Below are 23,920 nucleotides of genomic sequence, written 5' to 3' on the forward strand. Positions count from 1 at the left end.
AAACCCCATTTGAAGTTGAGGAAACTGAGTCAAAGAGAAGTTAAGTGACTAAGTTCACACCACCAGCAAGTACTAAAGCTGGGTTTAGAACCTAGGTACTCTGGCTCCCAGGCTATGCTTTATCCACTAGGCCACAGTGCTTACCTAGTTAATTCTCCCACCCCTGCAAAAAGTGGTAGGAGAGAATGGGGAGTTTAGGCATAGACAAACTGAAGGAACATACAACTTCAAGGGATACAGAGGATGGATAACCAGTCTTGGAATTATCTAGGTCTTTGCTTCACTCTTTTCTATTAATCAAATTTCTCACGACTTGCCAGCATCTACCTAAATCTTGTTTAAGGTTTCTCTCCTACTCTTTCTTCATAAATTCTTGTTGCACTTCTACTTTCTTCTTTAATTTCAGGGATATGGACCTTTTGCAAACTCGTTTATACATCAGACCAAGTCAGCTCAATACAACTCAGTCACGTGTAGCTACACAGTAGCCTGTGCTTGTATAACCACAAAGTGGGGGTGCATGACAAGGGTAAGAACTGCCCCCATCATTGCCAAATTCAGTCCAGAACACCCTATTTCCTTACTGGCTTTTATCCCAGTCTGCCCCATTTCTTGTCATTTCCAACTTTTTTCAGAGCTCCATTTCCTCCCCCTTTGTGTGTTAAATGGCATCTTATAGCCTTGAAAAAACTGAAACTGCCCTCCAAATGGTAGGTGGTTCACTTACTGGCATGATGAGCATTACTTAGACTGATTCCCTTGTTCTCCTGTGGTTAACAACAATTCTTCAGGAGTTGTTGGGGAGAGGGGAGAAAAAAAAGACAACTTATCCATTGCCCCCTCTGCTACTCTAAACCCACAAATTCATCAGAATTGCTCCCCAGAATCCAGTATGATTTCACAGGCTCCAGAAAGTCACATGCCCATCCTAAATGTACTTTTAAAGAATCAGAGCAGCAGCTGCTATGATCCCATCAGAAATGTCATGATTCTACAGCCTGGGAATGCAGTATTGGCCCCCCAACGCCCCTCCCCTAAATGGCTTGCTGCCAGCGCACACACCATATTTACTGGAGGGTTCAACTCTATGCTAAACGGTTCCTGTTCCCCAATGCTTCAGTAAAATTTCTCCCCCAAATAAATCCACAGGTGTTTGCAATCTTTAAACCCCTCCAGAGAAGAGAATTGGATTTGTTATTTTTAAAAGTGCTAGAAAAGTGTGAATAACTTCCCCTTAACGGCATTTTCAGTACATCTACCAGCTTCCTCTAAAGCACCACTAATCATCATCATTTCCTTTCTTAGGTGTGATTTTCCCCTTAATTCACTTTTAGTGTAGCAATTAAACAATGAACATTTAATAAATACCAGGGGAGGGGGGTATAATCATCAGCCAAATGGTGGTGTTAGGTGGTGTGAATCTAATTCTGATCATTACAATGATAAAATTCTGGAACTCGGGAAATATTCAATTGGGGGGGCACAAATAATTTTCCAGCTGAAGGTCACTTTAAAAATAAAATGAAGGGTATGAAGAATTTTAAAATACAATGCAAGCCAGGAGGGGTTTGGCGGCAATGAAGGAGAAAGAAGACCCAGGTTTCTCTCCCTGGTAGCTGTCTTCTCTTCCTGACCCGAGAAGAGACAAGTAGGACAAAAATGCTAAACTCCTTTCTGTCTGTTATATGGAGAAGAGTTCTAACCCTTTCTCATAACAAACTCACCAGTTTCAGCCTTGAAAATTTCCACATCAAAGGAGATGGGCAAATGGGTTAGTCTTTCTTGATCACTGGCAAGCCAAGGCTGAACTGCAGCAGACTTGTTAAGCTTTTGCCAGCTGTAGATGTGCCTTCCTTACAATCCTCTCCCCACTGTGGCACCAACAATCCACTATGGACAGTGGTGACCTCCAGACTCCATGGACACTAGGTTGCCTCCCTGGACCTTAACAGGCCCTTGTCAATGGTCCAAGGTGCCATTACCCACTGTTTTGAATCATGACCCACTTTTCCTTCCACTGCCACAGAGAACAGGCACATAATTCGTGTCCCCCTTGAAACTGAGCTTATTCATTCGTGATCCCTAAGATTTGAAATAAATGGAACCTGAAGTGACCCACCTAGTATGTTTTCATGACACATGCATACAAAATCACCTCAGTTCAATGGTAAGACCAAGAACAGAATGGAATACCCACACCTCACCTCCACATTCCTGTGAAGCTGAACATGGTGCTGACACAACGAGGCAAGGCTGGGGGACTGAGTCCATCCATTTTCATGATCAGGGCAGGAACACCAAACAGCACTAAGTACTTTACATAAAAGAACAGCACTTGAGCTAATGCCAGGCCTCCTGAAAGACAGAGAGTTGAATAAAAAAATAAAGTTAGACAAAGTGCTGCTGAAGTCATTTTTCCAGGCTGCCCTCAGTCCAGCATCAGACATTTGGCCACTGCTATTTGTAAACACCAAAATAGCAGTCAGCAAAGTATTAGAACACTATCAAAATGGTTCAACACATCTAATTCTTACCAGACAGTAAGGGTAATGTAGTATGAAACACATACTACCTGAGCACCTACCGTGTGTAGGGTGCTGTACTAAATGCCCGGGAGAGGACAACAGAAGTAACAGACATTATTGCTACCCTCAAATATGCTTCCCCCAATCTACCAGTTATTTTTCCTTCAGTCTGCATATGGGTATATGCATGTGTGCATACGTATGTGTGTGGGTGGGGGAAGGGTGTATGCTTGGGCGGGTATGGTGCGTGAATACTGTCTTCATTTTTCAAAAACAGCATGAATGTGGATGGGGCTAAGGAGACCAACATGCGACTAGAGTCCCTTCCACTTTGGGCATACACAAAAATCACTTTTTGCTGTGCTTTTGCATTTGGTATGTCCTGGTATTGCTCAAAGCCTCTGTTTCTGGGGAGTCAGTCCCACACCCCACTTAGATGGTCACAGCACAATTCTTCCCCTGGCACAGTCACCCCCTTCCTGCATTCCAGGAATGGTCTACTAGAGGCCTGAAAGAGTGAATGTGCTGAGGTTCCTCCCTCCAAAAGGTAAGCAAGATTTAAGGCCAATCTGGCTCGGGGTATTAAAATCTCCCCAGATCTGCTACTATCTGGGTATTTTCTGTTTCAAAAAGATCAAACTCCACCATGTTTCCTTGGCAGATGCGCTGCTTCAAGATATACTAATAATTATGTTTTTTTCTGTTTTAAAATAAGCCCTTGGTAACTTCCTAGCATGCTAAAACCAACAGGCAATGCACTCAGAGGGCATTTATTGTGAAATGACAATGACACCACATGGAATATTGGTAACTACACAATCAACTTTTACCCTGGAAGCACCAGTGCTCCGCTGCTGCCTTATGCCCCAACTGGGTTCATTTAAGCCTCCATGGGCTTTTATCACAATTCATTTTTCTGTCATTGCTGCACCAGAAGGTCCAGACTTTCAATGAAAAAAGTAAATTGATTAAACTTTCCTCATTTATTTTGGTGTTTTCATAACGGGCAACAGACACCAAATATTTTAATCACTTTTTCCTTATCACGATCTTACAGGATAAAATAAAAGCAAACAGATTACTCTGTTAGCATTTCATTATCATTTAGATAGCTGTAGACATTTCTAAATTCAAATATCTAGCTGCTTCTTCGAAAGTGTGCTCGAAAGCCTCTTTAACCATCTGCAGCTGTTAGAAAGCAGATCATGAAAATCTCACCAAAAGGAAGGTTCACTATTCTTTCACAAGGAGCACGATGTACAACTCACATCTTTTTAAATGTTTCAATCAACTAATCACCTCTTACTTGCTTTCTATCCGTCTTCCCACTTTCCAAATACATTCCCTGCTTGCAGCAGAGCCCCCGGCAGTCTCCTTTTCTTTAAATACCTTCTCATAACTTCTTTTTTAAAAAATCATCTACATTTAGCATTCCACTGCATTGAAATATGAACGACACAGTTAGCTGACCTCCTACCCCAAAAAAGATATGCTTTAAGAGGGGAAAAAGGGGAGAAATAGTCTCAACTTTCTGCTTCTCCAAAATGCCTCCCTCTCCCCTACATTCTTTCAATCACATCTGAGCTCTTACTATGTGCAGAGCACTGAATTAAGCACTTGGAAGAGTACAGTACAACAGAGTTGGTAGACATATTCCCTGCCCACAAGGCACTTGTAGTCTAGAGAAATCTATCATCTATTTTTTTTTTTAGCTACAACCCTGGATAATGATGGTCTCATTTGATCTCCTGGTGGAGTGACTGAAATCAGAAATGCATTAGTAGGCAGTATTTCCCAAAAAGAGAGGCCCAGAAGGATCATACAAAATGTCAGATTCAAAAGGAGGGTGAGGGTAACAACTGGAGCATTGGCGGTTAAACAAGTTTTAGTTGGGAAGGGAAATGCCGCAGAGCCTCTGGCCCCAGGTCAGCTTTATGGGGGGTACTCTTAAAGTGACCCATCTGCCCGCTCTAGGCCACAGGGTACAAATTTAGGGCTCCATCTCTCCCCCATCAAGAAGCACCCACAAAACAGCAGCAGACAGGGAAGGAGTGGGGGAAAAGGCTCAATGTCCCCAGAGGCTGGCTGGCTGGAGCCCCTTGGCCACACTAGCCACCCCCTGCAAGCCTCTGCCATTGCTGCTGTCTGGGCTTTGCTAGTGGCCTTGCCTAGAAGCCACACTGGAGTTCCCACAGCTCAGAGCACAATTCCCCGTGTCCAGAGAATCAAATCAATAGTATTTATAGAGTCACATCTGGCTCCTAGAGCAGCTCCATCAGTGTCACTTGGGGACCACACTCGATATTAAGTGGTGAGCCAAGAAGACAGAGAATGATGTTCTGGATCAGGGTCATTCTTCTAGCTTTGAAGCTCAGCTCAGCTCCGCTGGGTGGGTCGCACAATCAATCAATCAATCGTATTTATTGAGCGCTTACTGTGTGCAGAGCACTGGACTAAGCGCTTGGGTAGTACAAGCTGGCAACATATAGAGACAGTCCCTACCCAACAGTGGGCTCACAGTCTAGAAGGGGGAGACAGAGAACAAAACCAAACATATTAACAAAATAAATTAAATAGAATAGATATGTACAAGTAAAATAGAGTAATAAATATGTACAAACATATATACATGGGCTGTGGGGAAGGGAAGGAGGTAAGACAGGGGGATGGAGAGGGGGACAAGAAGAGTGAGCGGCAGCAGGAGACCCAAAGTGTTGCCAAATGGAGTGCTGAAACTGGGAAGTGGAAAGGCAGGGAGCAGAGGAAACATTCTAAGGGTGTGGTAAAACAAAGCAGTCCATGCTGATTCCCTGATTTTCCAGCAGACCAAAAGCTAGGCTAAAAATAGAACAATATATGATTTGAATGATGACAAGCAAATTGGAAAGTATGACGATCACTTTCATCAAAAGATCAATTGTTATCTAGTTGCCAAGCTTTATAACCACAAATTATCAAATCCTATGCCACTACCATTATGCCATTTGCCCCTCTAGACTGTAACCTTGTTGTGGGCAGGGAATGCGTCTACCAACTCTGTTCTATTATACTCTCCCAAGCACTTAGTATAGTGTTCTGCACACAGTAAGTGCTCAGTAAATATGATTAATTATCAGTGATTAGAAATTATTACATTTTCTGATTATTATTACACTTGAACTCGACTTTTAATAGAAATAAATGCCCAAACCCAAACCCAGGAAAGCAAACAATATCCATGAATGGGAAGAGATCTTAAATGTCACCGCTAATTATGCACATCATTTTAATGTACAAGTACAGGGGTAATTAATTCTAAAATAGGCAGGTGCTCTTGAGGTAAAAGGTGAAATGACTAATTGCCCATTTTACTATTTTTACTCTGTAGATTTACTGGCAACTGTTCCCTTTGACAATATCATTGTCCTCAGGATGCTGACAACAGAAAGAATAGAAAATTTAAAACTATTTTAGTTATGTATAATGGCCTATCAGCAGCCCCAAGATTTTGTCTACTCCCTGGAGTGGCTCTCCCTCAGTGGGTCACCCAACCATTCAGCAGGGGAGGAGGTGGAAAGGAAGAAAAGGTGGCTTTTGAGGTATAGAAATCAGCCAAAATGTGAAGGCAAGACTTCATAGATCTTTTCAGTACTTCAGAGTTAAGCATGCTAGTCACGCAGTGCATGACCAGATATCTAAAAATGTGGAAGGTATATTTCGTTACAGTGTGCTCTTATCATACCTATTTTCTATAATAATAATAACAATTTTGGTATTTGTTAAGCACTTACTATGTGCCAAGCACTGTTCTAAGCGCTGGGGAGATACAAGGTAATCAGGTTGTCCCACTTGGGGCTCACAGTCTTTAATCCCCATTTTCCAGATGAGGTAACTGAGGCACAGAGAAGTGAAGTGACTTGCCCAAGGTCACACAGCTGATAAGTGGCAGAGCCGGGATTAGGACCCACGACCTCTGACTCCCAAGCCCGTGTTCTTTCCACTGAGTCACGCTGCTTCTATGGACCAAGACAGTACACACGCACTGTCTGGGTTCTCATGTCACGCTCATGAAGTGCACAATGGTCTTTTGCTTCCCACAGCATATTGTTTTCTCCTAGGATTCCGGTTTTAGAAATGCAGTTCAAGTAATTCTGTGCTGAAAATAGCTTGGGACAAGCAAAAAATGGTGAAGATTGTCCAGGCCGGGCCAGGGACAAGGTTGGGATTCATGCCCAGAGATGAGAGAAACTCGGTACCCTTCAGTTTTGTGCCCGCCATGGAGCTTCGAGGAAAGGGAAAGAGGAGGGGGTAGGCAACAGGGGAGCCAAGAACCAGGCACGGAAGAAAGCATGGGAAGAATTTCATCCAACCTTACTGCTAACTCTGTGAGTAGGTCTGGAACAGACCCTTCCCCATTCTGAAGCTTGCATCTCTACCTATTGTCTTCCCCCAACAAGAGCATCCTAGTGGCCTGATGGCTGAAACCTGGGCCTGGGTGTCAGAGGACCTGGGTTCGAATTCTGACTCCGCCACTTGTCTGCTGTGTACTCTGGGGAAGTCACGACTTCTCTGTGCCTGTTACCTCATCTGTAATATGGGAATTAAGACTGTGAGCCCTATGTGGGAACAGGGACTGTGTCCAACCCGATCATCTTTTATCTACCCCAGTGCTTAGTTTTGGTGAATGGAAAAATAGCTAACCAAGTCTGCACAGCTAAAGTAACAGGTAGACTTGATTAAATTAGCTGGGGAGTGGGAGATTCAAGCAACCATCTTCACCCTTCCTCCCCCACAAAACATTTGTCTGAATTACTCACACAGGTGGGACAAATTCTACCTCGGTTAAAGGTTGTACCTATCCCTTTTTTTGTTCTATCTGCCAAACCCTCAGAATGGCCCTGCTGCCAGACAGGACATAAATCATCAATCCAGAATCATTAACAGTGACTGGTTCCATTCAAAACAAAAGAGAAACTCCAGCAAAGGAGATCCACAAGATTAAGAATATCCACTTGAGCCCGTTGTTGGGTAGGGACTGTCTGTATATGTGGCCAATTTGTACTTCCCAAGCGCTTAGTACAGTGCTCTGCACACAGTAAGTGCTCAATAAATACAACTGAATGAATGAATAGAATAACACTGCATGAAATGATAGCGATACTGGTAGAGTTGTTTCATTCTTATCTAATTCTTCTACCAAATTTTTAAATGACTTTTCATATTAATCAGGACGAAAGAAATATCTGTGGGGCTTACTGCCACCTCTTGGCCTTCTCTATAATTTCTATCAAAAAAACTAAACAGTAAAAATTTCTAGTGACTTTATAAAGCTAAGACACAGTCACAGGCTCCATAAGAGAGACATCTGTAGAGGTAGGCCTGCCATTTCTAAAGTTCAGCAAACACCTCCCACAACCCTCCCTGACTGTGATCACTATGGTCACTTTGGCTTCCCACCAACATCTTTGTATATATAGGCAGTCCTCAATTTAAAATGTTGAGGCACGGTGAACAGCACTTATGGTTTCTAAATGTTTGCTCTGCTCTACTCCTTTAAGGCACTTGCTCCCGGGGTTGGGGATTGGTTATGGCGAAAACCATTTTAAAAACCACAATGTGGAGAGAGGGGGAAAAAGACAGTTTAAAGGGAGAGAGGGAAGGTGGAGATACCAGGGAGGGTTGGCACCTCCATTTTACTTCTGATGAAGTAAAATGTCCCTATTGTGGGACCTCTCTAATAAAATATAAATGCTAAAATGAAGCTACATTTATTATTCATCTACAATTCACTGAGTACACAATTCTGGGTAATTTGGGTAAAAAGAGCAGCCAAATTTGATTCAGGAATTAATCCACTATTTATAGCAGTTACTTCTAGAAAAATTGTTCCAACTTTCAACATGTTGTTAAATAATAATAATAATTGTATTTGTAAATCACTTACCTATTCGCCAGGCACTGTACTAAGTGCTGGGGTGAATATAAGCAAATCGGGTTGGACACACGGTCCCTGTCCCGGATGGAGCTCACAGTATTCATCCCCATTTTACAGATGAGGTAACTGAGGCACAGAGAAATAAAGTGACTTGCCCAAGGCCACAAGGCAGACAAGTGGCGGAGTCAGGATTAGAACCCATGACTTCCTGACTCGCAGGCCTGTGCTCTATTCACTAATCCATTCGGGAACAAACTGCGTTGAAATTCTGGGGATGGCCCAAGTCTCTGAAAATTCTATGCTCAGAATGCTTTTGTGGTTTGTACTCAAATGTCCTCCCAGTTCTCCAATAATTCAAGGATGTTATTCTTGCAGAACCCTGCGCTAAGGAAAACTCCTGCAGTACTCCAAGTTAAACCCTGCAAGCAATTTTGCTTCATCTAAGAGAAGGGAACTAATCTTTCTCCTCCTCTAGCTCACTGATCGAAAGGCAGCTTGCATTTCTGCTCCAGAGGTAAATTCCTCTAGAATCCAACCCTGAAACAGCAATTCCTAAGCAGGACCTCCCAGCAGGCTAGGCAAATCCCCTTCGATGTCATGCCATTGGCAGAGTTTCCGAAGTGAAGAGGGGTGAGGAGAGGATAAAGAGAGGTGGGAGGAAGAGAAGATTGTTTGAGGCAAGGCTCCTAGGGAACGGTGACAACCTGTATGATATAAATGTGGCTTAGGCTGGGGAGGGGCAGAGGAGGAGCTCGAAAGCCAGTTGCTGCTTCTGTTCCTTGCCTGGCTCAACAGGTGCCCATAGTTCATCCTGGGTAAGAAAGTGACACAGAAACCAATGGGCTGAGTAGTTTCCTTGGCTATGGGAAAATGAGAGGTGAGGAAGAGGATAACAGTGACTGAGGAAGGGACAGACTGGTGAAAGGGCTCTGACCCGGTTTAAACCTAATGTAGGTATAAGGTAAGGGCAACAGATAGCAAAGACTCTTGAGAGACTATGAGGCCCATAGTCAAAATGATAGGTAAGAGATCACTTTAACTGCCAACATTTTGGATTGATTTCATTAAAAAAATTGAATATCTATCACGAGCACACCACCACTATTTCCAGCTTACATGTGAGGCTGCCAATTCTTACAGAAATTCCGTTACAACTTCAGCCATAACGAAAGAAGCATTATTAAGAAACTGGGTTCGAGTCTCACTACTTGGCAATGGCCTTTTATGTTCTTGTCAAAAGCACATATTTGCTCCTGTTTATGTGATCTCCTGGAGAGTCTCAATTCCTGAAACTCAATAGGTCATGAGTAACCTGCCAATGAACATTCCAGTGGTCATAATGGTGGGGAAGGTGTTACTGGTGTCAAACCATGGAAAGAAGTTATGGACCTATGAGGTGAAAACATCCCCAATCTGCTGAATAGTTCACAAGGCGACAATATTCCAACAGAAAACTCTTCCGTATTTTCATATTCAAATCAAATCTTCCATCTCTAAATGTTGGGCCCTATGGTATCATGCTATCCAATGTTTCATTCTCCTCTGAGAAGTTAATGCCACATTTCTTCCTGAATGCACGAATTAGGTCTGCCTACTCAAGTCTGACCTATCAAATTCCAAAGGCATGCTCAGCGTTGCTTAGCACGGAAAAAACAGAAGTCAAGGGGAAACCACAATACCTCCATATTGAAGATATTTTCATTAAATAGCCATGGTTCACTGCTATACAAGACCTCAGCTGCTGCACAACAAAGGCACAAGCAATCAGGGTTAGCAAAAACACTCCTGGTACAGTCGTCAAATAAGGTGACAGGGACAAACCACGCAGGCTGCCCAATGGAGTTAGGAAAAGTTTTTATGTCTATTGGGTCATTGATAACCACTTCTCTCACCCTCTCGATACCAGATGTTAGAGCATCAAAGGTGGCACACCAGCTTGGAGCCTCTGACGAAGTCCAGAAAGGGAAGGGCCACAAAGATATACGATGGAATTGTTCCACTAATAATTTCAACCTGTTGTTTTCTAGTACATCTGCTCTTTTCAACCACAGCTCAAAGCCTTCTTCCTCCAGGAAGCAGTGTGGCTTAGTGGAAAGAGCAAGGTCTTGGGAGTCAGAGGACGTGGGTTCTAATCCCGGCTCTGCCACTTGTCTGCTGTGTGACCTTGGGAAAGCCACTTAACTTCTCTGTGCCTCAGTTACCTCATCTGTAAAATGGGGATGAAGACTATGAGTCCCAAGTGGGACACCCTGATCAACTTGTATCTATCCCAGTGCTTAGAACAGTGCTGGGCATTTAGTGAGCACTTAAATACCATAATTATTATTATTTCCCTTGTTCCTCATTAAAATAAACATAATCACCAACTGCACTTTAGTGCCTGCTGTGAGTAGATCCCTGCCCTAGGCACCAGGATCTTACAAGAGAGGACACGCAGGCTCTCATCCTGCCCTCTCAACTCATTCTAGTATCTGTTGTGCTTATGTGATATTGATTAGGTATTTGTCTGCCCAGTAAGCTCCATTAGGAAAGAATCAAGGTCTGTCCCCAGTCTTTAGAGGACTGCACCCGCCTCTTGAGAGCTCTATAAAACTTTATTGATTGGCTGTCCAATTCACCATCCAAGAGTGGGCTAACTAAGGGCAGGCTCCAACTGTAAAGTGTGATGGTTGCTCTGGAAGCACTTCCAGATAAAAAGCTGAAATTGGGCTCAAGTGCCAGCTCACTCATGGCTCTTGGTTTTGTCCGAGTGGTGATTCCGTTGGCTATGAGCTTCCTCAGAAATATGGTCACAGAGAAAGAAGTTAGCCAATGGCAATCTGAGAAGGAATAAAAATGACTGGAAGAAATCATACTCTGAAGCCTCTGGGTGAGTAACATCAAGACAGGGAAAAACAAAATGTGAGTTGTCAGGAATCAGCTCAGGTCCTCTTAATGACTGTGAGTAGCCACAATTAACTCCAACAATCCAACAAGTTACCACTCCCTTTCTGAGTTTCAATATAAATGGGTTTAATATTATTGGCAGAGATTCTGAATACACCTAGCATTTGAGTACTACTTTGATCAACATCTTCTGTTTACCTATCTCTCACTTAACTCTATACCCATCATTACCAGTTGGAAAAAAAGAGCATTCAATTTTTCTTTAGTGACTGTTGCCAAACCAGGCACTATGTCAGCAGATTTCCATCAATTTTGAATAAGCATAAGAATACTTTCACCATTATCGTATCATTTCACTTAGACTTGCTTTTGAAGCAAGAGTTTAATAATCAGCTCCTTAATGAGACTTATTTGGGATGGGTGGGGACACAAATGGGGTTGTCGATGTCAATGCTTTATTTTTCTTGGCATAGGTACAGTCAATTTTTAAAGTTTGATTAGCAAAAGACATGCACCAACCGCTTTCAATTCTTAATACTTTGCCTCCTTACTTCCAGAAACTGAAGGGATTTATTATATATATATATATAGACTCACCGAACCAGGATTGATGAAACATTCCATCAATTAGTTCACCAGCTTTCCCCTCTTTCAGTGAAAAATAGAAAGTCAACAGCCAATTTGAAACTACAGTACTCGCAGGAAAAAAAACTCCAAAAAAAACCCCAAATCTGTTTTGGAAGTGGAGTTGCTCAATCAATACCTGAGAAGCAGCGTGGCTTAGTGGAAAAAGCACAGGCTTGGGAGTCAGAGGATGTGGGTTCTAATCCCAACTCCGCCACTTGTCAGCTGTGTGACCTTGGGAAAGTCATTTATTGCGCCTCAGTTACCTCATCTGCAAAATGGGGATGAAAACTGTGAGCCCCACGTGGGACAACCTGATTACCTTGTATCTACCCCACCGCTTAGAACAGTGGTTGGCACATAGTAAGAGCTTAAATAACAACATTATTATTATTATTAACTTCCTTGTATCCCTAAGCAGGTTTTTTCCTTTTCAGTGTACTTAACTGCAATATGTAAGTGTGGTGCTCCCAGTGTACGACGGACCGTAAGATGGAGAAAAGCAGAGAATTGCAAATCAGTGGAGTGGAAGACGGGTATATTTAGACTATTACCTTGCATACGGTGCAGTTTGATCTCAGGAGATCACAAGTTTCCCCAAGTGCCATCTGAGGCCAGTATTGGACAGGATGTTTAGTACACTAAATTCCCTGATATTCCTATCAAGTTGTTCCAGAGCAAGTTAGCTACACAGTGAAATCATGGAGGAGATACCTGCTTGAGTATCTGTTGCTCTGATTCTTCTTCCACCGTGGCCACTGAGACTACAGATGGCTCAGTGTTCAAAGTGACTGGTGGTTTAGTGCTGATGCTGGGGAAAATTATCACCCATGTCATCTGTTTGAGATTTGCAACTGGCCACAATGCTGGCAGCAAAAACACAGTTCTGCATCGTACAAGTAATCACTTCAATCAAACTTTCGAAGGAGACTTTTTCCGCTTACCCAAGGTCCAGTACGACACAGCCTCCAGGTGGGGATTACTGCTATAGAAAGCGTGCATATACATCAGATGGATCATCAGTTCTGCCAACCACCACCAGCAGAAGAGTCGAATTCCACCGAGAACCAACAGGCGAAGATTAGCTTTCAGAGGGCGGGCTTCCTGGTTCTGCAGCTAAAATAACAAATAAAAAATGATTGTATGTGCAAATATCCCAAGTTTTCCACCCTACTACATTCCAAAAGTACTCTGGATAAGGGTTGTTTTCTAAACTCATGCAACCCCTCATTATTACTCTGCAAATTCAGTTATTCTCCTTCCTCCTGCCAGCTTGCAGCTCTCAAACTGTCCCTGCCCCAGTAGCAGTGTTGTTTCTGATGCTATAGGGGCTCCTGCCCATCACCCCAAGCCCTAGAATCATGGCCATGTATAATTGCAACAGATGTTTACCAACAACCTTGAATCATCCGGTGATTATTTTAGGCACCAGCACAGGCGTGTGTTTTACCATCACCACCATAACCACCACCCCATCACTCTGGGGACTATCCACCGCAGATTTTTCAACTCTCACCAGCTGTGAGCTTCCCTCTGCTACTATCTTTTACCCTGATGAGACACCCACCATGTGCAAGAGTGACTTGTTCTGAGCCATATTAGCCTAGGATGACCACTCCTTGGCTCAGGATTGCCTGTCCCTGCCCACTGGGAAAGGGCCACATAGCTTCCCTAATTGAGCTTGATCTATCCCAAGTCTCCCTTCCATCAGTATAGACGGTCAATGGACAATTGTTGTTCAACTGTCATAGCAGCCTTACCAGGACTAGAAGATTTCATTAGACAAACAATTCTTGCAAAGGGCAGAGGCAGAGGTAATGTTTAAATGATGAAGTTGAATCTCTATAGAAGTGAAGTGGTTTAAGGAAAGGATTAAATCTCACAACTGGTAATTAAAACTGCAAGATGCTAAATAAGATGAGAGAGAGAACAAGTGTCCTGGGGAGTGGAGTCCAGAAGCAATCCTGAGTTGAATCTCTGAACTAGGGAGTTCAGCTCCTCCTTGTAGCAAAGGCTACAAGGGGCCAGGGCAGGGAGGGGCCAGTGGAGGCCAAGGGCTGGCATCCAAGTCAGAACTAAACAGGATTGCCCGCAGGAAATATCAAGGCAAGTGGCCATTCATTCATTCATTTGTATTTACTGAGTGCTTACTATGTGCAAAGCACTGTACTAAGTGCTTGGGAGAGTACAATACAACAACAGACACAGTCCCTGCCCACAACGAGCTGACAGTCTAGAGAAACTAATCGCCAGCGGACAAAAGACAAGACAGCGACAGAAAAGCAGGAACTGTCAGATGGGCGGGGGCTGAGAGCTCTTTTAAGGGTTGATGCAGGCTGCTGGCAGGAAGAGCTGCCAGTGCTGGATGCCAATCCTTGGGGGCGGGTACCCAGACTAGTTTTGGGATAGTGACAGATGGAGCGGAAGGGAAGATCCCAGTCTAAGAGTACATTTTTCTTCCATTTTTAAATGCACACATTCAATCATTTCATAGAATTGTCCTCCCACAGAGAAAACCCTACAGAAGTCTTTCCAGGCGGAAAACCGGCATTACAATAACTTTTACAAATAGCTTTCCACCTTTTATCATCTGCTTGGTTAACTGTTCTAAACAAGGCTTTTTGCATTTGCTTTCCTATGAAATGAGGTCTTTTAAAAAGAGAAAACATTTCAACTGATACAGCTTTAAAAATAAAGCCAACAGACTGAAAATTCACCATTTTTTCCTGTTCTCCATTCACCTTAGAAACTTTATTTTAGAGCAGCCCTAACCAAACTTGTCTTTTCTTCTCACCAACTCTGACAATCAAAGTCGCGTCTCCAAGAGAAGGGTTCTAGTGACCCTGATGAAATGATTTTATTAGGCCAAGTCTTGCAAGGAGTATGTTGCTTCCAAGGAACAAAAAGACTCCTCCAGGTCAAATCTGGCATGAAAAGCCATTCTTAGTGGATGATCATAATTAAAGGGTAGCTATTACTGGGCACCTAAGGCAAAAATGTCCACTGAGAGGCTAGCAACACCTGACTGGGAAAGATTCTGGTACAGCTAAAAGAGAGCTTCAGCAATCAATTCAGCCAATCCTGACTCCAGGTGACCCTCCTACACTTCTAATTCTGGATTGCACAAGCCTATTGAAAAAAGGTTCACGACAGATCCTGAAGTCATTTCCACATGCCAAACCATTTCCAGGACACCTAAATGGAAGACTGAGCCTGGCTTCAGAGAGAGCGGCAATGCTGACATAACTCACTCGTTGAATCAGGAATAGTCCGCTCTCCATGGTCTGACCAGAGGCTATTTCTGTTTCCAACCTCTATGACAGCAAAGAAGCAACCAGGACCCTCACAGTCTCAAACAAGGAAGATATGACCACCAGGGAGGGAAATAAGGATCATACTTTGTGTTAGATGATTATCTTCTCGATAATGACCTAAACAATCACATCACACAAATTTTCCTGGAAAATACAGACGTTAACTAGAAATGTTCCACCCCAGAGAGGACTCTGTCTTTAGAATGTTTATCCTGCAATGCTTTATTACTCAGAAAGACAAAAAAGCAATTGTTCTAAAGCCCACAGAGAGGTTAAAAAAAATACATTTTTGATTCTCAGTTTAATTATTCCCTTTTCAACTATTGTCATTACTTGCTTCTTTAAAAAAAAAAATCAGCATTATCATTTGCCTCTCTGGAGGCCTGAAAAAACATGCATAACCCATCATATTTAATGAGCCCCATTCCTTTCTTACCGCATGTAAAGCATTTCATTCAAGTTCTAAATGAGCTGGGTTGGGGATGGGGGAAAGCCAACTTCCAGCTGGATTGTTTGAATATGTTATCAATGAAGATTTTTTGGTTAGGGCTCCACCATAAACAGACTACGACTCCTCTGCAAAGATATTTTTAAACTATCTCTACTAAGATCTCCTTTCCTGCAAGCTGGGAGAAAAGGGTTCAGGAATCTTTTGCTAATTAACACTGAAGGCTATTGCAGACGACAGCCTTCTCCTCCTTGGCGTATGTGCAACTGACCCCCAGGCCTGTGCTCCATCCACTGCACCACGCTGCTTCCCCGAGATCATCTTTCCACCACTGTCAGCAGTGGTTAGGTCATTAGAAGAAAGGGAATGTTTTTGGACAAAAGGAAGAACATTTTGGCTGAAGGGGTAAGAACTGTTGGGCTATCAAAGCCTGTTGTAATAGATATCCTAAGGAATTTGTGACACTTCCAGCCCAAGTGATCTTTAAGTAATGACCAGACAAATACATGCCCTAGATGATTCAGTCATTCATCGCCCAAAGTCTGCCCCAGATGGACCCGTCAGCATCCATCTCCCATAATTCAGTGATTCTGTGCAAATCACCCCTCCAGTGAGTGACTGGCAGGCATTAGTCCAGGTCTCCTTACCTGCTTGCTGAACTCCTCAAAGTTGAGAATGGGCCCATTGTGAAACACAGGGTAGTAGAACACATAGATCAGCATCCAGACAAAGGAATGGGAGCGCTTCCAGGGGCCCTTATGCCAGCAGTACTCCAGGCTAAAGCTGGTGTAGAACAGGCAGCGGACGGTCAGCGTGAAAAGCAGTAAGTAGAATTCGCTCTCTGTCTCGTACCACTCTCTCTGGAACAACCAAATAAGGATGGCCTTAGCTTGTTTCATCTTCATCTGACTTCAGCAACCCATTTCCTATAAATCCAAACCACACCCTTCATCTGAGCAAGGCTGTTCAGGATGTGCAAAAGGGGCCTCTGTCACTTCATACGGAGCCCTGATGAGATACAGGTATGGGGCAACAGGAGAAATGTAGAAGTTGGAATCCAGGGAGTAGAAAGGACATGTTTAACCCTCTTATGGATTTACCTTCATCAAGACCTCACAGAAAGGCTTCATGGCTTCTAACCCTATTGTACTCTCCCATGCTCTCAGTCCAGTGCTCTGCACACAGTAGATGCTAAATAAATAATATTGTTTGAAAGCCACCTGTCTTGCGAAGCCTTCCCAGATTAAGTGAGAGTATAAGTAAGCATCATCCCACTTGGTCCCATCAAAGGAGCTCGGGGCTGAGACTAAGGGGGATCTGGGTTCTACTCCCACTCTGTCAATGATCTCCTACAAGAACCTGGTAAACCATTATCCTCTCTCCATCTCATTTTCCCCAACCATAAATATGCCCATATCCATGGAAGAGCATACAGGTGGGGCTGGAAGAATCCATTTCTGGACATTCTTCCTCTCCATTACACTGCAGGGCAGGACACTTGACTACGGAATTAGCCTAGGGTGAGTTCTCCAGCAAGACTGCAGGAAACAGCTGAACCAACCTTCCTCTGCAGATGGCCCTCAGCTCATTCATGATGCCTTGGCAAACCTGCCTCCAAAACCTCACAGCCAGTAGGCTGTCCGCCCCCCTACAAGTCCACCCCATTTCTAAGTCTCAAGCCAGCTCAGCTCCTTCTCCAGAGCACAGGTGGAAGCAGTACGACATAGGAGCAATACCTTTAGGGCAAGACTTCAGATGAGCATCAGCTGCTATGCCACTGAGTCCTTTTCTGCATCCCTGTCCCTCAAGCTACAGTGAACTACAAAGGCTGTGAACACTGATGTAAGCAAGTGTGAGATCAAAGTATGAGTGCTAAGGAGTGTTCACAGCAGGCCCCACCAGTATATACTGCCTGCTACTCCTAGATCTCAGCAGTTCGCTCTACAGGACAAAATTCCATCAGATGAAAACCAAGCTGAGAAAGGACCAAAAAAAAAAAAAAAAGCAACAACACACTTCTCATCACGGTTTTGTGCACAGGAAATGGTCTCTGAGGGCACATGATGGAGAACAAGGTAGCTGGTCAGCTGAGAAGGAACAGCTCTGTCAACAACATGGCATTCAGAAAATGATGTAAACTCAGCCTGGGAAACAGTGGCATTTATGCCAATCTGAGTGTCCCAGAAAGCGTAACATATTGAACAAACATTCTCTGTCCTCTTCCACTTCACAATCCAAAGCAGACAATATTGACTCGGACAAACATATTAAAAGGATATTCAGACATCAGGAGCAGGTATGACAAATACTAAACAAAGAAAAGTTGGCTCAGGCCAACAAGTTTAGTACTCATTAAGTTTCATTTATTGAAAGACCCAACAGAACCCTTATTCCTTCCACAAGTCACACAGGTGAATTTTTCCAGATGCACCATCTTTAAGTAAGACGACTATCCCTGGACATGCACATACCCACCCACAAGAGAACTGAGGTCCTGCCAACATCAGCTCTCTTAGATCACAAGTTGGTTCCCCCACAAGCAAACTGGAGATTGCAAAGCTGGGGAAGGAAAAGAGACTCCAGCAATCTGGTTGAGCCATCTGACCCTGTTAATGTTCCTTATTTCTGCAGACAGGCAGATACTGCTCCTACTAGGACTTTAACATGATATCCCAAAAAATAAGCACAGAGGTCTGTCCCATCTGCCCTTCTGAATAGGACTGCTACCAACTACTTGGGGATGGACTAACGTACCTTGAAAACTAATGCAAACTGAATTAAAAGTGTACTGTCCTTATCCCCCATTTTTAAAAGGGGGTCTTTCAAATCAAGAAACTTCACAGATGTAGGCTGCACTATGAACACAACAGTGTTTTTTGCTCATGTCCACTAAGAAGAGAAAATGGTCTTGATTTCAGAATAGGACAACTCACAACCGTATTCAAAACTCCTATCGATTGTATTTATTGAATGTGTGTGTGAAATGTGCTCTAAGCACTTGGGAGAGTACAGTAGAATTAATGGGCATAACCTCTGCCCTCTAGGACTACGTTCTAGAGGGGGAGACAGTACAATAAACTACAGATAGGAAGTAAGAGTATAAAAATATGGACATAAATGCAATGGGGAGTGAACTGTGAGCACCCTAATGCTTAAGTGGCACAGAAGTGCAGAAATAGCAACTCGGGGGAGGTATAGAGTGGGGGAGAAAATAAATTAATTGTGAAAGGCCTCCTGGAGGAGATGTGATTTCAGTAGGGCTCTGAAGATGGGGAGTGGTGGTCCCCTAGATGGGAAAGGGAAGAAGTTCCAGGCAGGAGGGAAGTTGTAAGCAAGAGATCAGTTCAGGGAAGGGATGAAATCAAGGCACGGTGAGTAGGTTGGTTTGAGAGAACCAGAGCTTGCCAGCTGGGCAGATTAAGTGCCTTAAAGCCAGTGGTCAGGAGCTACTGCTTAAAACATAGAAGAATGGACAGTCATTGGAGATTTCTGAGGTAGGGAAAAGACCGTAGAATGAGGTTTTAGAAAAACGATCCAGGCAGCAGAGGGAAGTTTGAAGAGGAGAAGGACACACTGGTCAGTGAGAAGGCTGATGAAGCAGCCAACCTTAGATATGACCAGATGTCCAAGGTAAAACAAACAGTTGTCTAGAGCTGAGGACCTGGACTAAAAATAGGGCAAAAAATGCAACAAGAAGCCTTGCTCCACTTAATATACAACAACCCACTCACATCAATCTAGCGGCTACTCTCAGCACTTCTAAATTTTAATGCTGTGTTCTGCACTTGGATTCACATGAATATTTGTTCCATTAATTATTTATTCAGCTATTTCTTCCTGACACATTTGTACTATCACCTGGTGTAACAGTCTTTCTTCTGTTCCCATTACTTATTTATTTCCTCCACTCCCATTATATGAAACACCATGGCCTACTCAAACGAGCCTGGGCGTCAGGGGCCCTGGCTTCTAATCCCAGCTCTGCCACTTGCCTGCTGTGTGACCTTGGGAAAAATCACTTTACTTCTCTGTACCTGAGGTCCCTTATCTGAAAAATGGGAATTCAATACATGTTCTCCCTCCTACTCAGACTGTGAGCCCCATGTGGGATCTGATGATTTGTATCTATCCCAGTACTTAGTACAGTGCTTGGCACATGGTGGGGGCTTAAATACCATAATTATCATTATTAATAAATGAAGTATTCTTCTCTATTAGAGTATAAGCTCTTTGATGGCACAGAATATGTGTCAGGCTCCTGTTAGACTCTCCCAACTACTCGGCACACTACTTGGTCCCTCAGGAAATACTGACTGATTACAACTGAAGCAGCGTGGCTTAGTGGAAAGAGCACGGGCTTGGGGAGTCAGAGGTCATGAGTTCTAATCCTGCTCTGCCACTTGTCAGCTGTGTTTCCTCGGGCAAGTCACTTCACGTCTCTGTGCTTCAGTGACCTCATCTGTAAAATGAGGATTAAAACTGTGAGCCCCACGTGGGACTACCTGATTTCCTTGTATCTACCCCAGTGCTTAGAATAGTGCCTGGCACATAGTAAGTGCTTAACAAATACCATCAGCATTATTATTATTAATTGAAGGGTTGCATTTAAAAATAATAATAATAATAATAATAAGGTGAGGAGGAAAGCAAGAGAAAACTAAAAAAGTAGTCATTGCTTCTTCTGGAAGAAATGATAGCAAGGTGCTTCCTAAAGTGTCACAGCAAGAATCGTGTTGAATCGCCTAATTTTAAGATGGAAAAACTATATCAACTATACCGCTGATGCTTTACAAAGGCACTCAGAAAAATTATCCCAGGTTTCTCTAAATATTTCCTATCTACACTGACTTAGCTGAATCTAATGTCCATTCTTCCTTAACTTCTAGGAGAGAAAACACCCTGAGCCTGAAGGGAAAGAGCCCAAGAACTACTCATTCACCTCTTCCACAAAGAACTCACCTCTAGAAATTGCTTCTCTACCAAAAAATATGCTATACAGGACTCTAAAGTATAGTAAAACTGGGTTCATCATCCAAGGACAGATAACTTGACAAGTATAAGGATTTATGGTATGTTTACATGGACACTAAATGAAACAACTTTCTGCTCTGTCTAATCCTAAAAAGTCCTCAAAGTAGATTCTTTTTAAAGGTTCACCTACTCTTAAGCAACTATGTATCTACTCAAGCATCCTTAGTAATTTTTTTTTCTTTTACCATATCTCCCCAAAAGAAAAGACTCAAGTGATGCTTGCTTATGCTATTTCATTTCTTGCACCAATGTCCTCCTCCAAAATGATCTAGGAAAGCCCTGGGGTTTCTCCTGGAGGAAGTCAGGGACCTCTGGGCAAACAGTCAGGGAGAGGGAATGAGTTGAAGGAAAGCATAAGCATGAGAAGGAAGACCTGATGGGTTTAGCTGATATGGACCAGAGGTGAGGAAGCTCTGACCAAGAACAAGAAATAAGGGCTAATCAGCAAATACAAAGACAGAACTATTAACCACAGGACACAAAGGGAAGGTAACCACTCTGAGTAACCTTTACGAGGGCTTACAAAGTGAGTCAGAAGTGATACGGAAAGGTCAGGTTTAAGGTGGGACTTTTGCAGATAAATATACTATGATTTTAATATACCAATGCAACTTGTACCAGATGATTCCCTAGTAGACATTCTCAATAAATGTATGAAGACATGTTGAAGACAAGCAGGATTTGGTACCTGTGGAAGAAACACAATCCACCCACTGGCCAACTAAAGAGGAGCAAGTAGGACATCTACCCAACCTAGCGTGATGGAGGAGCAGGATAATCTTACTAGTCAGCTTTCCTGGGTCCCAGAACCCCAAGCCAGTCCACCACACATCATCTGATCTTGCTCAACCTCCACAAAAGCTTGTTGAAAGACACCGACTGGAAGGAGCGGGACTATTTCAGCAGTTCCAAAAAAACAATCAAGTCCTCTTCTCTTGGCAACCAATTAAGCTTGTGGGCAGGAAGGCAGATGGAAATAATGATGGGTAGCGCCCTTCTCCCCCTCACTTGTTCCCTATCCAGCCCCAGTCCCCAGAACACTGCCAGGCCTTTCCACAACTACATGCTGTTGAATGGGTCAAGCAAAATGAAGATGACTTGGAGGTGATGGGCCTTGAACAACGTTATCCTAAACTGGCATAAGGAGAAGCCAGGCAGGAAACAGAGGCTTTAGAGGCTGAATATTAAGAAAATTACCTTCACTTCCTCCAGAGACTGCACACGGAGACTGGAGAGCAGAAGTAGGGAACAGAGCCAGGACAGAAGTGGGCTCTTGAACTGGGCCACACAGAAGGAAATGAAAACATGCAGCAAAACCAGGGCCAAACCCCTTACGCCCAGCACACACCAGCAGGCTGCCATGCCATAGATCATCAACACCCCAGGTCTGTGCTGCAAAAGGAGACAAACATGTACAAGGGCATTAATTGATTCCTTTTTTCAATTCTTGAACACTAAAACTTGAAGTCCAGTAACAGTTACAAACCTGCATTCGCTGATCTGCGGGCTTATAAATCATGAGGCAAAGTGTTACTGAGAAATGAGCTGACTGACTGACTGAGAACCTCCTGCAGACAGGGCACGTAGGTACCTCCCTATCCTGGCACAGTGTACCAGTTTGCTGGCCACTGGCTTCCAACCGACTGGCAGGACCAGCTGCGTGATCACCCCATGGCAGCACAGAGATGTGAGAGATGCAGTGAGAAACCATGAGCCATGGAGGCCCCAAGGAGTGGGGACTGCAGGGGCTGCCGAAACGTCTCCAGGGATGCCTCAAAGTCGGCTCATTAGGAGCCACTATGGACAAGACAGCAACCACTTCCATTCTCTTGGCCCTGGTTCCATTCTTCATCGTGACTGCTGGGAGGAAGGGGTGTGCACCCCATCCTCAACAGGCTGTTCAAACTAGGTGAATGACCCTGCAGCTGAACTACCTGACCATCTTAGCTCTAATGGGAGACAGAAATCACTAATCTCTCCATCTAACTAATCTGCACTAATCTGCAGATTATCTATCACTAATCTGCACTAATCTCTCATCTCTCCACTGTTATCACCTATGCACTTGAATCTTTACCCCTAAGCAGGTACTCAACAATCCCTCCTCCTCTCTGCAGCATTTATGTGCATAACTTAACCCTAGTTGTTCCCATTTCCTGTACTTATTTCTGAGTCTGTCTCCCCCACTAGACTGTAGACTCCTTGAAGTTAGCAATCCTGTCATCTACCTCTACTGTACTCACCAAGCACTTCAGTTCAGTGCTCTACACAAAGAACTCAAATGCTCTAGAATGACTGGTTGCACAATCAATGATATTTACTGAGTGCTTACTGAGTGCAGAGTCTTGAGAGAGTACATGCAAAAGCATTGTACATATTTACTATTCTATTTATTTTGTTAATGATGGGCATTTAGCTTTAATTCATTCATTCAATCGTATTTATTGAGCGCTTACTGTGTGCAGAGCACTGTACTAAGCACTTGGGAAGTACAAGTGGGCAACATATAGAGACGGTCCCTACCCAACAACGGCTCACAGTCTAGAAGGGGGAGACAGGCAACAAAACAAAATATATTAACAAAATAAAATAAATAAGACAGCCAGGGGCTACTAGATTTTGGTCTTTCAAAGGGAATCACTTTCATTCAATTGTTCACTCAATCGTATTTATTGAGCGCTTACTGTGCGCAGAGCACTGGACTAAGCGCTTGGGAAGTACAAGTGGGCAATTCTATTTGTTCTGACGACTTGACACCTGTCCACATGTTTTGTTTTGTTGTCTGTGTCCCCTTTCTAGGCTGTGAGCCCACTGCTGGGTAGGGACCGTCTCTATATGTTGCCAACTTGTACTTCCCAAGCGCTTAGTGCAGCGCTCTGCACACAGTAAGCGCTCAATAAATACGACTGAATGAATCAATGGATTCCAAGAGACACAAACTGTGGGTGAGAGGGGCATAAAACATAAAAGATGTATAATATCACCAACAACAAAATCATATGTAACAAACCTAAATTAAAGAGCATAATCGAAAGGGTTTGCCTGGCCGGCAAGCAGTGGGAGATAAAAGAGTTTAGCTAGAAACTCGTTCAGCTAACTCAAGTCAGTAGTCTTGATTTACAAGGCAATCGGCTCACTAGCCACCAGGTGCCACTACGTAGCCACAAAAGGAGCTTAA

At 43.5% G+C, this 23,920-nt stretch overlaps 1 protein-coding gene across 1 annotated transcript in view; it reads right to left on the reverse strand.

The window, feature by feature from the left end:
- Window positions 1-23,920, reverse strand: part of HHAT (hedgehog acyltransferase) — a 223,164-nt gene that overhangs the window by 136,735 nt on the left and 62,509 nt on the right. The window contains exons 5-8 of the mRNA XM_038761470.1: window positions 21,940-22,134; window positions 16,359-16,571; window positions 12,894-13,065; window positions 2,205-2,355 (exon numbers count right to left, since the gene is read on the reverse strand). Of these exons, the coding sequence (XP_038617398.1) occupies window positions 2,205-2,355; window positions 12,894-13,065; window positions 16,359-16,571; window positions 21,940-22,134 (731 nt within the window). The remainder of the gene's footprint in view (window positions 1-2,204; window positions 2,356-12,893; window positions 13,066-16,358; window positions 16,572-21,939; window positions 22,135-23,920) is intronic.

This window comes from Tachyglossus aculeatus, chromosome 19, assembly GCF_015852505.1.
Source record: "Tachyglossus aculeatus isolate mTacAcu1 chromosome 19, mTacAcu1.pri, whole genome shotgun sequence".
NCBI lineage: Eukaryota > Metazoa > Chordata > Mammalia > Monotremata > Tachyglossidae > Tachyglossus > Tachyglossus aculeatus.